At 38.9% G+C, this 15,386-nt stretch overlaps 1 protein-coding gene across 1 annotated transcript; it reads left to right on the top strand.

Annotated features, from left to right (window-relative positions):
• The first annotated feature begins 950 nt into the window (after positions 1–950).
• meox1 (mesenchyme homeobox 1) lies at positions 951–7,319 on the top strand. The gene is made up of 3 exons (XM_084135855.1): positions 951–1,788; positions 5,782–5,954; positions 6,580–7,319. Exons 1-3 carry the CDS (start codon positions 1,323–1,325, stop codon positions 6,700–6,702), a joined length of 762 nt encoding a protein of 253 aa, XP_083991981.1. The 5' UTR covers positions 951–1,322; the 3' UTR covers positions 6,703–7,319.
• Positions 7,320–15,386: the final 8,067 nt, after the last annotated feature.

Genomic DNA, 15,386 nt, shown 5'->3' with positions numbered 1-15,386 from the left:
TAAAGAAATTAATATATATTTTATTCAGCAAGGACACAAAGTGATCAAAAGTAACAGTAAAAAGTATTTAATAATCTTTAAATATTCTATTTCAAATAAATGTTGTCTTTTGGACTTTCTATTCATATCCTGAAAAAGTGTATCAAAATTAAAAATGAAATAAAAATAAAGCAGCACAATATTTTTCAACATTTATAATAATAATAAATGTTTTTTTGAGCACCAAATCAGCATATTAGAATTATTTCTGAAGGATCATGTGACACTGAAGACTGTAGTAATGATGCTGGAAATTAATTTTTGCAATCAGAAATATATGAAATCATAAGTTGTCACAATATTATTTTTGATCAAATAAATGCAGCCTTGATGAGCTAATAAGACATTTAAAAAAAAAAAAACAATATATAAAACATTGTGTAAAACTTTGACAGCTGATCATCATTATTCAAACATCATCATGTGGTTCAGTTTACGTACAGTTTACACAGAATTTTTAAAATGAGCCATGTTTTATGTATCATATGAATTATTCAGACAATTAAGACGCTAGTTAAGACTAATTTGGTGTTAAAATTAATGACAGCATGTTTGTGTGTTTGTTCTATTAGAGCTTGTGCGCACGAGAGGTGTTGAAGAAAGCACCGCCTAAATCAGTGTGAGAGAAATCCCTGGCTGTGTCCACAGTCGTCACACACGTCCACAACACAGACTACCCGTACTGAGTGGTTCCCACCGAAAATTTGGAAAAGTGAAAATGGGGGTTTTGGGGATAAAAGAAGCTAAAAAGGATCCGGTCAACTTTCCTGTGTGGGTGTTCATTTTATATTTTACAGACAATGTTCCTTTAAAAGCCAGCACCTGGAAATCCCATTAGATGTGCATATAAAATCCCCCATGATTAATAGTATATGAGGCAGGGCTGGGTTGGGGGGTACCAACATGTGGACCGCAGGACTCCTCCTCTGCAAGCTCACGTTACACTCCATAAACTTGCTACTCTTTCCCACCTAAGCGTTTAAAAAGGAGGAGGGACTGCTTGTCAGGAATGCCTCAGAACTGTGAAAAGAGCTTGTAGAGCTGAGAGTGGATGTAGTGGGTCAGCCTGAAAGCTGAATGAGAGACAGAGAGCGTGTGAGCTGATGTGTTACACCAGAGTGGCCGCTGTAGGAAGGTGTCTGCTTTCATACTGATTTTTGCAAAGGTGGACTTTGAGGTGTTTGTTTGCACATGCTGAAGTGGATATTTCCCAGGTTGACTTGCACCAAACCCAAAAAGCTGCATCTCTGAGGACACCTACTCTGTGCTGCGTGCTCTTCGGCATGGATCAGCCAGCCAGCAGTTGCATGCGGAGCCCTCACACGGGCGGCGCTCTTTGGGGTTGCGTCAGGAGCCCTCATTCGGGAGGGTCCGGGGCCGGGCTGCAGCCCTACCAGCAGGCCCCATTCGCCCTGCACCAGAAGCACGATTTCCTGGCCTACACGGATTTCTCCAGCTCCTGCCTGGTGCCGGCGCCGCACACTTATCCCCGCGAGGACAGACTGTATCCGGAGACGCACGGCGGGTACCAGCGGACGGAGTGGCAGTTCTCTCCCTGTGAGCCCAGAGGCAGAGGGCAGGAGCCGTGCCAGGGGGCGGCAGAGGCAGTGGGAGCTGAAATGGACAGTGAAGGGGGACACAGGCTGCCTGGAGCAGTCACAGCATGTCTAGAGGGAGAGTATTCGCCTCAAAGTGTGCCAGCGGTCGACACAGAGAAAAAAAGCTCCAAGCGGAAAAGAGAAATCACAGGTGAGTCATTTAGGCAAGAGGGAATGAGACACGAGGTGATGGTTGAAGTGGTTTACTCCGGCTCGTTTGAGCATTCTCATTTTTTGCCTGTTCAGAAATTGTAGCACATTATGTAAAACATCTAAGATAGTATCTAAAATCAGTGTGAGGGTTGGTAGGTTTGTGTTGAGAGTGTATCTGGTTAAGCTGTGGGGATAGTGATAGTGATCAGAGTTTGTCCAAATTTTTTAATCTTTTACTCACCTTCATGTCATTTCAAACCTTTATGACTTTCTTTCCTCTGCGCAACACACAAAAATAGATATTTTTGAAAAATGCATTTGTTGGTATAATGAAAGTCAATAGGGGCCCAAAACAACATTGGACCCCATTGGCTTTCATTGTATAGGCAAAAAACACTTTTTCAAACTATATTCTTTTGTGTTTTACAGAATAAAGAAGGTTTTGGATGACAAGGGTGAGTAAATGATGACAGGATTATTAGATTTTGGATTGTTGTTTAGGGGTGTTGTAGGATATAATAGATTTTACTTAAGATATTCTATCTTTTACTCCTCACAGCAAGCGTGCACATGAAAAATGACCCTTAACACATTATTCTGTTATTATTCTGCAGTTGTTTCCTTCAATTGTTGGAGGCTCTTAGGTAAAGTTCAGCTTTATAAATCAGTTCGGCAGTTTTGACATTCAGTAACATCTGTCACACTATCTCAACCCAGATCTGATTTTCTAAAACATTTATTTTGATTATAAAGAATCAAATATATGAAAGTCAACTAAATAATCAGATTTAATGGTAATGAACTGTTTATGAATCTCTATGTGCTCTATGTATTATTAATCTCATTAAGGCAATCTAATGGCACCTGGATCTTCTGTGTCTAGTATCAGAATTACTGACATTTTTGATCATAGATCTTTTTAATTATTATTAAAATGACCTTTAGCACCGCATTAGTATTCTGCGTATCAAAATGTAAGGTTTTGAGCTCATCTTTTGACCAAAAATTAATATTTACCCTTTTTAATATCATAAATTTTAGGTTTCCTACAATAATGAGGTCCAGAAATTATTAAATCTACATAATTTTAGTAATGAACACTCTCCTTACTTGCAATTTCACACTATTCGGAAAGGAGGAAAAGTGAACCTCAGTGTTTGTGGCACATCTGGTGCATTCATTTCATCTCTCAGCCTTTCTGTGGAAAATGAGACAGCTTTGCTTTTCTGGGATGAAGGAAAATAATCTCTTCTCCAATAGTCTTTTGTATAGCATTGGCCAAAACAGCAAGACAATATACATTTTATGAGTGGCGTTTAAAAATGATTCGCTCAAATCCATCACCAGGCCCTCTACAACAATGCATCCAGGCCTCATAGTCTAATGTGGGGAATAAATATACGCTTTCCTTCTCTGTGTTACCTTAATGTAACCCTACATCACTTGCGGTCGAAACAAGCCAGACCACGTCTGTAATATAACTTGCCTGCGATCCCACTTCTACATTCTTATCCATTGACATTTTCCTGTCGTTAAGCAGTAACAGGATCTGCACAGAACACATTCTCCATTTGACTGGAGAGAAATTCACCATCATGAAAATATTCATCACTGAGGCTGAGGTTTAAGCGTGCATTAATGTGACAGAATTTGTTGTAAAATGTTGGGGTAAATTATAGAAAGACACAAGGTGTGAAAGTTTTGGCTTGGATATGATAATCAAATCTGGTAGTGATTATGTTTTCACTAGTTTTTTGTTTTTTTTTTCATACCTGAAATGACAAGCAGACACTCATGATTGCATGAAATTGTAAACAGATGTGATATTTGCTCCCAAAATGAATTCTGAATCACGAAGGATGTGCTCATCATTTTTGTTTTTCTTGCATCACAAGTCTGCCGTTTACTTCAGTTTAGGGATGTACAGTCTTAAAAATAATTTAATAATATGAGCAAACTTGATATATATATATATATATATATATATATATATATATATATATATATATACATATACACACATAAAAAAAAAAAAAAATATATATATATATATATATATATATATATATATATATATATAATGTATCAAACACACACACACACACACACATATATATATATATATATATATATATATATATATATATAATGTATCAAACACACATATATATGTATATGTAGGATGTAAAAGAAATCAATACTTTAATTCAGCAAGTATGCATTAAATTGATCAAAAGTTACAGTAAAGATATTTCTAATGTTACAAAAGATTCTATTTTAAATAAATGAAATAAAACTTTCTATTCATCAAAGAATCCTGAAACAAAAATTGTCCACAACTGTTTTCAACATTAATAATGAATGTTTTAGCATTTAGCATAGTTTTTAGCATCAAATTAGCATATTAGAATGATTTCTGAAGTAATGACACTGAAAATTCAGCTCTGCATCACAAGAATAAATTATATTTAAAAAAAATATTCAAATAGAAAACAGTTATTTTCAATTGTCATAATATTTAACAATATTACTTTTTTGGTTTTTTTTGTATTTTGAATCAAATATATGCAGCCTTGGTAAGCATAAGTACTCATATTTCACTTTTTACTGCTCGTCAGTTGTCTTTTAAAGATCTAAGCATCAGCATGTGTTGAGCAAGTTTACAGACATCATTTTGACTGTTCCAATGTGTTTGGTAACCAATTACTGATGTAAAATTAAGCTTGTCAACTCATTTTGACTTAATTTGGACAAATGACTTTAGCGCCTTCTACATAAAATGCCAAATGCCCACCAGACACCCCACCGAGGGGAGGTTGCTCCCTAAATGTTTATGGGCTTTTGCTGGGGAAATTTATTGGAGTCTGTTTTTTTGGAGCACGCACATACCCACAGTGCCAGGTGTTTCTCCCCCAACCTGCCACCACCTTTCCATTTACTACCCTCGGCAGTGCATTTAAATGAACAGGACTTTAATGACGATAATATTGCGCCTTCTAAAAGGAACAGAGGCTACAGGTTGCCATATGTGAGAAAGTACTTGTTTCACTTTCCCACTCACATCTGGCAGTCCATTTCATAGTCTGGCCGGGATCTGGCAAACACGAAGCACGAATTCTCACATTGACAAATTAAAGTCATTTCACAGAAATTGCATCAGCTTTCTTTCAGTGCTACCGGTTCTAATATAATGTACAAGGGTTCACAAGGTTGGAATAACTAATTAAACTTACACAAATCTGTGTAACGTAAATCATCATTCTTGCATGTAACTCTTAAAAGAGAGCATTTTGAAAGAAAACATTGTTTTAGTGTCAGGGAATTATAGGACACAAACTCACACATACTCTTAAACTTCATTCAAGCCTTTGTTCTTTTGTTAGCGGATTTAACAATGTTCCGGTGAATTCCTTGCTAACTTGAGTCCTCTGTGGTCAGTTGCAGCCTCGACAACCCCCAAACTCCCAGCATGCTTTAACTGGGGCTCAAGGACCCTGTGATCTGAACTGAGCCCTGTGCAAATGTCTGCCCTGTGTGGCCCACAAAACGGCTTGTAACCATGTTTTAATGCAGACAGAGTTTTAAAGTTAACATGCATGAAAACACACACCGCTCCTGGGGGAACTGAACTTTAGTGTTGCGTTTGAGTTTAGGCCTATTCCATTCTTGAAAGGAATAGTTGAAAATGCTGTCATCATTTACTCACTCCAGAATCTGCATGATTTATTCTAAAATCATAATAGATTCAAAAGATTTTGTCTGCACAATGACAGTCAATAGTGTTGAAAACTACATTAGACCTCATTGACTTTCATTGTAAGGACAAAAAAACATTTTTCTAAATGTCTTCTTTTGTGTTCCACAGAAAACCACAGTTTTTTTTTTTTTTAAATTGTGAACTATCCCTTTAAGTAAACCTGTTATGAATGTTTAACTGCCATAGATCACAAAACTAATGCTAACTAGTCTTATTTTCCTTTGTATCCTCCAGATATTCAGGACTCAAGCTTCAAGGCAGACTCGAACTGCAAGGCTAGAAAGGAACGAACAGCCTTTACCAAAGAGCAACTCCGAGAGCTGGAAGCCGAGTTTACCCACCACAACTACTTGACCCGCCTGCGACGCTACGAGATCGCTGTCAACCTTGACCTCACTGAGAGACAGGTACAATAGATACTTCGATTTAATGGTATTTTTGGCTGAAAACAGCAAAGAAAACATTCATTCGTCAAGTCTAAATAAGTCTATGTGAAAAATGATTGACAATAACAACGCAGAGCCATCATCCCATCAATCCCTGACTTCACTCTTCAGCGATTTCGGACTAGGCTGTTTTTTAATATTTTTTTTAGTTCAGCTCAGACCACACTTAGCTTGGTCCTTGATTGTTTTCCCAGGCCCAATCCCAATCACATGCCAGATCCCAGCACAACTCTGGGCTTCTCCCGAATCCCTTTGCAACTCTTTCTCCACTTTTTTCCGATGCATCCTACAGATCCTGGCCGCCTGCCACACTTTGCTTTCAAAAATGAGTGGCAGACAGATTCAGTCGAGAAGGAGCATGTAAAAATAGTGTGGGAACAGATGGTCCGTGTTCCTGTGTTTCCACGGGGAAAGAGATGCACAGGGGTCACCGACTTGCGTTCCTCAGAGCTTAGCCGTCAGAAATAATGTCACAAATCTCTTGATTTGCTGGCTGCAGAATTATCTCGAATCACTCAAGAGAGTGCACATTTATTCTCGAAATCATTTCCAGACAGTTTTAACGCATCAACGTTTTTATTCGCAGGTGAAAGTGTGGTTTCAAAACAGACGGATGAAGTGGAAGAGAGTGAAAGGAGGACAGCCTGCATCTCCTCATGACCTTGAAGCAGATGAGATGGACTCGGCCGCCTCTCCCAGCTCTGAGTAAAACTCCAATCTAGACGTTTCCTCATATTTACAGTCACCCAACTCACCCTGGCAATATGCACAACGTCCAATTTTCACTAGTCCTTCCACGTATCCCGTTACACTGCTTCATGGACAAAAGCGTCCGTGCTTCCTGTTGCTCTCTTCGCTCAGATGACTAATTATCAACAGAGCTTCAACAGCTTGGAAGCACCATCCACTTTCAGTCCACATGTTTCACTTTCATTCATAAACAGATCGAGTGAAATCAGAGGCCTATAAAAACCCAATTACTCATGTGTAAAAACAATTTATATTAACTGTTCAAGCCCTGGTTTAATAGCTTTGACCTCCAGCCATGACGACATGATGTAGGTCTTTCACACTGTGGTGGTGGTGCCTGAAGCCTGATCAGAACCACCTGTGAAGCTCCACAGATAGACGGACAGTCTTAGGATCACACCAAACCCCCAATGCATCGATATCACATGTCTTTATTTTTACCCTAAACGGTGTTGTCAGGTTGCTATTAGAATAAACCATTTCCCTTTTTTTTGTACCTTTCTTTTTTTATATGAAATTAATAAAGCACAGATGTTACTTAAAAATGAGAAAAAATCAATAAATCTGAAAACTAAGAAAAACCTAATTGTGGTTATTTTTCTTCTTCAGATCTCCTTTGAATTGTAATACTAATGCCTTTATCCTGACACCTGCTGGCGTGGAGGCAGCTTTATGCAAAAGCAAAAGCAAAAGCAAATCTAAATCTAATCAACACAAATCAGTTCTGTGTTATTTTTAAACTACTTGCATGACATGAATACATTTGAGATAGATTTAGATCCAGGATGGGTTGTTTCATACTCATAAAAGGTATAGTTCACCCAAATAATCTGTCGTCATTTACACACCAAGATAGTCTGAATAATGTTTCAACTGTTTTTGTCCATAAAATAAAAGTCAAATAGGGTCCAAAGCAATGTGTATGGACAAAAGAATTGTTTTAACACAAAAGAAAGTAAGTAATACAGGATTGGAATAACATGAGGGTGAGCGAAGAAAGACAGAATTTTCATTTTTCAGTGAACTATTCTTTTAAGCATATTGATCATCTTCCAGAATGCTCTCAAAGCTCTGATGAAAGTACAGTGTTTGGAATCGACTCTCTTGGCCCTAAAGTTTTGACGGAAGCATCTGGATGGGCCGAAAAATCAATTTTTACCAGAACTCAGACCAGCCCACGAGGGGACCAGTCGCACCAGAAGTCTGGAGAGTGACCGCTGTGTAGTGCTGTGGAGAATAATAGGTGGGTAGGAGTGAAGAGATGACTTCTCAAGTACAGGATGTTGTTGTAGCAGGTAGCCAGTCATCCAATTTCCTGCTTCCCAAAGAAAACAGTGGTAAAGCATCCAAGGTCCAGGGACGCACAATGGTAGGCCTATACTCTGGCTGGCCGGCCAGCCAAACAAAGACTGGAGAGGTGAGTGGCCTGTGAGGTGGAGGTGCAGGAATAGTTCCATACACACCCATGATGGGGTTAAGTCCCACAGTGTTGCTGACCCTGTTCAGCCACAGCTTGCTTTCCACCAACATGCAGTATTATTGCTTTTCTAGCAATGACTATGAAAATAATCCTTGTATATAAACTTAATTATGATATTAGAACCCCTAATAAAAGCACACTGCAGTGGTCCATTTACACATGTGACATTTACTAAAATAAACACAGTAGGGGATTTATTCTTAAAGACACATGCACGTACACTCTATTTAAACAGAACCGTACCGTTTTGTTTAATTTTGGCCCCTCAAAAATAGCATGTTAAGTAACGTGATCTTGAGTACTCGCACTCGTTTGCCCGGTGACTTCATTTAGACGAGGATTCTCTAGGGGTAAAATGGAGAGAGGAAACGAGAGGAAAAGAGACAGATGGAAGAGAAAGTCTGGCCTACTGAACATGAACACTCACAGATCAGCTCAGACTGACAGTTAACTAAAGAAACCAGAAGTCAAAGTGGGGCAGCTTCATCATTCTGTGGCTCGGCTCACAATGATGAATGCACATTTCAGTAAGAGACAGTTTTTAAGTAGCTCATGACTGAGCTTTGTCAATTCAACCTTTTGTGGCCAGCAAAACAAAGAGACTCAAAAAATACATGTTTGTAAAAAACATTTGCAATGCAACAATAAGGCAGCATTTTTGCAGTTTGACGCAGATACAATAGAACCACATAAAGAGGCTGTTTGGTATACTCAGAGAGTGTTTTGAGGGGTGGGTGGGGGTGTGATGGATAGCTGGAGGTGTGCAGGTCAGATCTATGAGACGGCTGCAGAATTAAAGCGTGGCTCGCTGGCCTTGCTTCAGTGCTGTGGTCCATCTGTATGGTGTTATTGTTTACTGAGGCAACATTTCACTCTGACATCAAAGCTTCATGACCCTTCACACAGCTCAGCTATGCAACCACCAGCCATGCCAAACCACATTTTGTATCACTACACTTTATATATATTTTTGTTTTTTTTATTGGGAAAAGCACATTCAAATAATTTCCAGTGCATTTCCTTGGCAGATAGAAAGAATGCTTTTTCTTAAGCATTAACAAATTATACAAATCAAAACCAAATAACATAAAACATAAAATGACTTACTTTGAAGATGAAAATTACACAATGTTATTTACCCCTGATCTACAAAATAAAAGAGTGCAGGCTAAATGAGAGTAATATAATCAATTTGTTGTATCCACTATTGTCATTAATACCGCATGGTGTTGCATATGGCCACATACTCTTTGTGTTCATTTTCTTGCCACTGTCTCTTTAAAAAAACAGTCTTGTGTTTTTTGTTGGTGTGAGAAGACCTTAGTTTAGCCAATGATGTGCTTTGGTTAAAGCTGCAGTCGGCAAGTCTGGCAGATTGGGTCGACTTAGCCAAAATTTTGAATGTTTACAACTCTCATGCCCCTCCCCCACTACCAGCGAGCACCCTCCCATCGAGGTCGTGCTCGTCAGTGCGTGTGTACCTGATTTTCTGTGAACACGTCCGTCTCTTCAGCATCGATCAACACCATGGACTCGGAGATAGGCTGCCCTGGCTAATCTATCCATAGCAATAACCGAGGAATTGGAAGCTTGTTAGTAGATTTTCTCTCCGCCATCACGCTTCGTACAATCTTCAGGCGAACTTCAGGCGTGTCGCGTGCATGTGATATTGTAACGTGCGCGAGGGAGGGGGGATTTGTGGCGTGTGCACTACCTGTGATTGACAGTCAGATCTCACACCCCCCTGCGCTGATTGGACCCGATGATCCGGGAGCGGTGGATTTTTGCAAAACGCTCCAGGTGGAGTTAGAAGCTCGGGTTCTTTTCTAAAACCACCTTATTTATGTTGTTCTGTCGGATTATAGTGTCGATTTCACTTAATATGATCAAAAAAATGTTGCCGACGGCAGCTTTAAGATTTCTGACTGACTGCCATCTCTTGTCAGTAGTTGCTGAAAGCAAACTAAAACATAAGTAATAAACAAGGACCAGCCCATATCACATACACACACACACACACACACAAAAAACAGAAACTTCACCTCAGGTAAGTTATGATGACATATTCACCACTCAAAAAAGTTTTTATGAAATTAGTTTTTGGTAAATCGATCAAATGTCTGTGTTGCCAAGCAGCAACACTGTGCAATAGTGGAATTACATTATTGCAATAGTTTAGCTAGCTAGAAATGTCAGCTGCAATCTGTTAAGCTGTAACAATAACAGCATTAATGCTAGTGATATAATGTTGATTAGTCATACACTGAACAAAATTATAAGCGTGTTGCGCTTTTGTTTTTGCCCGCATTTTTCATGAGCTTTTTCAATGTACACAAAAGGCCTATTTCTCTCAAATATTGTTCACAAATCTGTCTAAATCTGTGTTAGTGAGCACTTCTCCTTTGCCGAGATAATCCATCCACCTCACAGGTGTGGCATAACAAGATGCTGATTAGACAGCATGATTATTGCACAGGTGTGCCTTAGGCTGGCCACAATAAAAGGCCACTCTAAAATGTCCAGTTTTATCACACAGCACAATGCCATAGATGTTGCAAGTTTTGAGGGAGCGTGCAATTGGCATGCTGACTGCAGGAATGTCCACCAGAGCTGTTCCCCGTGAATTGAATATTCATTTCTCTACCATAAGCCGTCTCCAAAGGCGTTTCAGATAATTTGGCAGTACATCCAACCGGCCTCACAACCGCAGACCACGTGTAACCACAACAGCCCAGGACATCCACATCCAACATCTTCACCTCCAAGATTGTCTGAGACCAGCCACCCGGACAGCTGCTGCAACAGTCGGTTTGCATAACCATAGAATTTCTGCACAAACTGTCAGAAACCGTCTCAGGGAAGCTCATCTGCATGCTCGTCGTCCTCATCGGGGTCTCGACCTGACTGCAGTTCGTCGTCGTAACCGACTTGAGTGGGCAAATGCTCACATTCGATGGTGTCTGGCACTTTAGAGAGGTGTTCTCTTCACGGATGAATCCCGGTTTTCACTGTACAGGGCAGATGGCAGACAGCATGTATGGCGTTGTGTGGGTGAGCGGTTTGCTGATATCAACGTTGTGGATCAAATGGCCCATGGTGGCTGTGGGGTTATGGTATGGGCAGGCGTATGTTATGGACAACGAACACAGGTGCATTTTATTGATGGCATTTTGAATGCACAGAGATACCGTCCACGACCATCACCTCATGTTGCAGCATGATAATGCACGGCCCGATGTTGCAAGGATCTGTACACAATTCCTGGAAGCTGAAACCATCCCAGTTCTTGCATGGCCAGCATACTCACCGCACGCCACTTATTGAGCATGTTTCGGATGCTCTGGATCGGCATATACGACAGCGTGTTCCAGGTCCTGCCAATATCCAGCAACTTCGCACAGCCATTGAAGAGGAGTGGACCATTATTCCACAGGCCACAATCAACAACCTGATCAACTCTATGCGAAGGAGATGTGTTGCACTGCATGAGGCAAATGGTGGTCACACCAGATACTGACTGGTTTTCAGATACTGATAATTTTGTTCAGTGTATGTTAAGGACTGCCAAGGCATTTGTATTATGGAAAAAAATTGAATTTTAATGGCAATTTTTTTTTCTAAAAATTTCCACTATTGTATGTTGTTGCCGTATGGCAACATATCATAAAGTACCTTAAAATATTTAGCTTAATTTTTTTTTACAGCACTTCAAGTTAAGCCATTCTAAGAAAAGAAAAATAGTCAAATATTTTTTTCTATAGGTCTATCATAATGCGTGCGGTAGAGGGTTAATAAAATGAGATTATGCATGACATCAGGAAAGATGCTTTTTAATAACTTTTTCATTTTCTTTTTCCAGTTTATTTATTTATTTATTTATGCAAGCACATCCATTAGACACATCATAACACAATACCCTTTAATGAAATTAATAAATCCTTCATATACTTGCTTTTATTGTGATCAAGTTATTTATTATTTTGGTAACACTTTATTTCAATGGTCCACTTTAGACATTCTATTAACTATATAGTCCAGTCATTTTATGAAAAAATGTTGAACAAATTGCAACAGAAGCAAACTCAACTGATTTTGTATCCTCAATATGTCCTGAGTAAGGAAAAAAAAGCCCCGAAAAATCTCATTAGGGGAAAGTTTCGAAAAAGACCCAAATATAGCCTATTCATACGCCTATTCATTCTTTTTCTTACGTGAATAGGGTAAAAAATTAATCTTTAGATATCACCATGAAAATCACTGAGTTGATTACTTACATCAAGAAAAACAAAAAATGTATTACAAGTTTTTGAAATTGTTTGTTAACATGGACAAACGGTGCATAATCTAATTACGTATGTGCTAATTTGCATAAATAACACAACAGATCTAAACATTGGGTATAGCCAGGTGAAAATGTCTTGTTGAATCTTGTTGACACATAACAGTAAAATACTTAATGTTAAGGTCTGAATGGGACCCATTTAGGCTACCCATGAGCATTAATACATAGAGGCAGGAAGAAGTACTTTAAACCAGCCTTTATTCATTATTATTGCAGAGATGGGGTTTGGGGCTGTGTCCGTGGGACTGTTTCTGGGGATTCACTTTTTATTTTGCCTACCTTTTGTCTTCTGCATTCTACTTACCATTGTCTCCTGTTCTTCCCTCAGACTCAAACCCCATCTCTGCAATAATAATGAATAAAGGCTGGTTTAAAGTACTTCTTCCTGCCTCTATGTATTAATGCTCATGGGTAGCCTAAATGGGTCCCATTCAAACCTTAACATTAAGTATTTTACTGTTATATGTCAACAAGATTCAACAAGACATTTTCACCTGGCTATACCCAATGTTTAGACCCGGTGTGTTATTTATGCAAATTAGCACATACAGTACGTAATTAGATTATGCACCGTTTGTCCATGTTAACAAACAATTTAAAAAAACTTGTAATACATTTTTTGTTTGTCTTGATGTAAGTAATCCACTCAGTAATTTTCATGGTGATATCTAAAGGTTAAAAAGTTTTACCCTATTCACGTAAGAAAAAGAATTAATAGGCGTATGAATAGGTTATATTTGGGTCTTTTTCGAAACTTTCCCCTAATGAGATTCTTCTGGGCTTTTTTTTCCTTACTCAGGACATATTGAGGATACAAAATCAGTTGAGTTTGCTTCTGTTGCAATTTGTTCACGGTTGACCCCCATTTTGGCTTAAAATGACTGGACTAATAAGTAACTTTTCAACATGTCAACTAACTCTCATTAGAGAATTAGTAGACTTAATATCTGCTTAATATCTCTTAATATCTGCTAACACTTTATATTGATGCTCCTCAAACAGACTTTCTTATTAATTTATTAATTTATTTATTTATTTGTGCTATTAGAGCCATCACACCTCAAAAATCTTCATGAGATTATTAAATCTTTCATAGTAGGTGCTATTATTTTTAATTACTATACTAATATCTTATTTATTTATTGCTGTTCAATCCATTACAACCATCATACCTCAGGATGGATGGATGGAAGGTTGGTTGGTTGGTTGGTTGGTAGGTAGGTAGGTAGGTAGACCCACAGGGCCCTGAAGAAACAATAAAACGAGTCTGCAGTTCTTCTCTCTCTTAATGTCCTAGACATATCCATCTTTACACTATTGTCTTCAGACAACCTGCACATTTCTGTCTGATTTTTGCTCCCTTGTCCAGGGAAGAAACTGCTGGGAAGGAGGGGAGGAAGAAACAGAGGAAATGTGTGATAGCTTCCGCACATCCTCCCAAGACAGTACTTCCACTGGAGAAAAAAAAGTCGAAGAAAAATGCATGTTCAGGTGTGTGTACATGTGCGTATGTGTGTGTGAGAATCTTTTGAAACAGCTTCTATTTAGAGGATGTGGTCAGCGAAGATCCGCGCCCCCCCAGATGATTAGTGATCCCCTCAGGAGAAATAAATCTCACAGTTTCATTGCACAATCATTCAAGATGGGCCGGAGCTGCGCAGCACAGTTTTAAATTATGCAGGACTTCCTGCCATGTTCCTTTGACAGCTCTTATAACCCAAAGTAGAGAGGAATTTTTCAGTTAAAAGTGGAAAAATATGGAGTACCATCACTCTCATAAAAAAAGGTACAAAGGGTGCACTGGTACCTTAAAGGTACATTCATAAAGTGTACATATTAGTACCTAAAAGGAACAAAAGTGTACCTTTTTAAAAAGGTACTTCCCCAGTGACAGCTTTTGTACCTTTTTTGAGTGTACCATCCTAGTCTTAGTAAGCTCTTGCAATAAAATGTCTGAGAAAAAAAAAGACCTGACACTGAGAAAAACAACAACAACAACAACACTTCCCCGCCATTGACGGAATTTACCGGCAATCCGTGTTTTCACTGTTATATTACGCACCTTCTAAATAACTACAGAATCTCGGATCAAAACACAGGCAAAGAAGAAGTAAAACAAGCAACAGAAGCATTGCTTATGCACATGTAAAATAATGTGATCATCAAACATTAAACAGTATTTAAATCAAAACTGCCTAATGCTCCTGAATGAAATCTCAACCAGGACGAGGAATAGGACTGTGCAATCTTAGTTGATGGACTCGATCTACTCCACCTATACGTTTCAATCATCGTTCTGAATACGATCCAGACGACAAAAACACATTTTTCTAAGAATTTTGTTCAAAATGTTGCTATTTTTAATGAAACCTACCCACATTCAAGTGTTGATATATATAAAAAAAAATGTTTTAAAGCAGAGGCTCTGTTCTTTCTTTTGATATATTGCATGTTCAGATATTCATTCAACAAAATATTCTGGCAGGGAAAGAGTTAACAATTTAATTTTAATGATTCTTCAGTAACAATAGGCCTACCCATGTGCACATGGCGGCCAAAAGTCGAGCACAACAGTCGCTATCCATCAGTTGCTCTCTTTCAGTCTACCTCCTCCTGTCTCTCTCTCTCTCTCAGAGGTGTCTCAGTCGCCAGACTGCTCTTTACCAAACAAAAGAAGTCTTGTCTGATAGTTTCATTTGATCCGGTATCTGCCACAGAAGTTTAATACCCAATACAATTGATCCTGGCAGCTGAGGGTGCTGCCCCTGCGAGATCCACGGCTCAGTGAACCGCAACCATCAGGACATGCTACACCAAACAA

The sequence above is a fragment of the Abramis brama genome (genome assembly GCF_963993115.1).
Source record: "Abramis brama genome assembly, chromosome: 14".
In the NCBI taxonomy this organism is placed as follows: Eukaryota; Metazoa; Chordata; class Actinopteri; order Cypriniformes; family Leuciscidae; genus Abramis; species Abramis brama.
The sequence above is the reverse complement of the archived record's forward strand: the minus strand, read 5'-3'. Positions and strand labels throughout refer to the sequence as shown.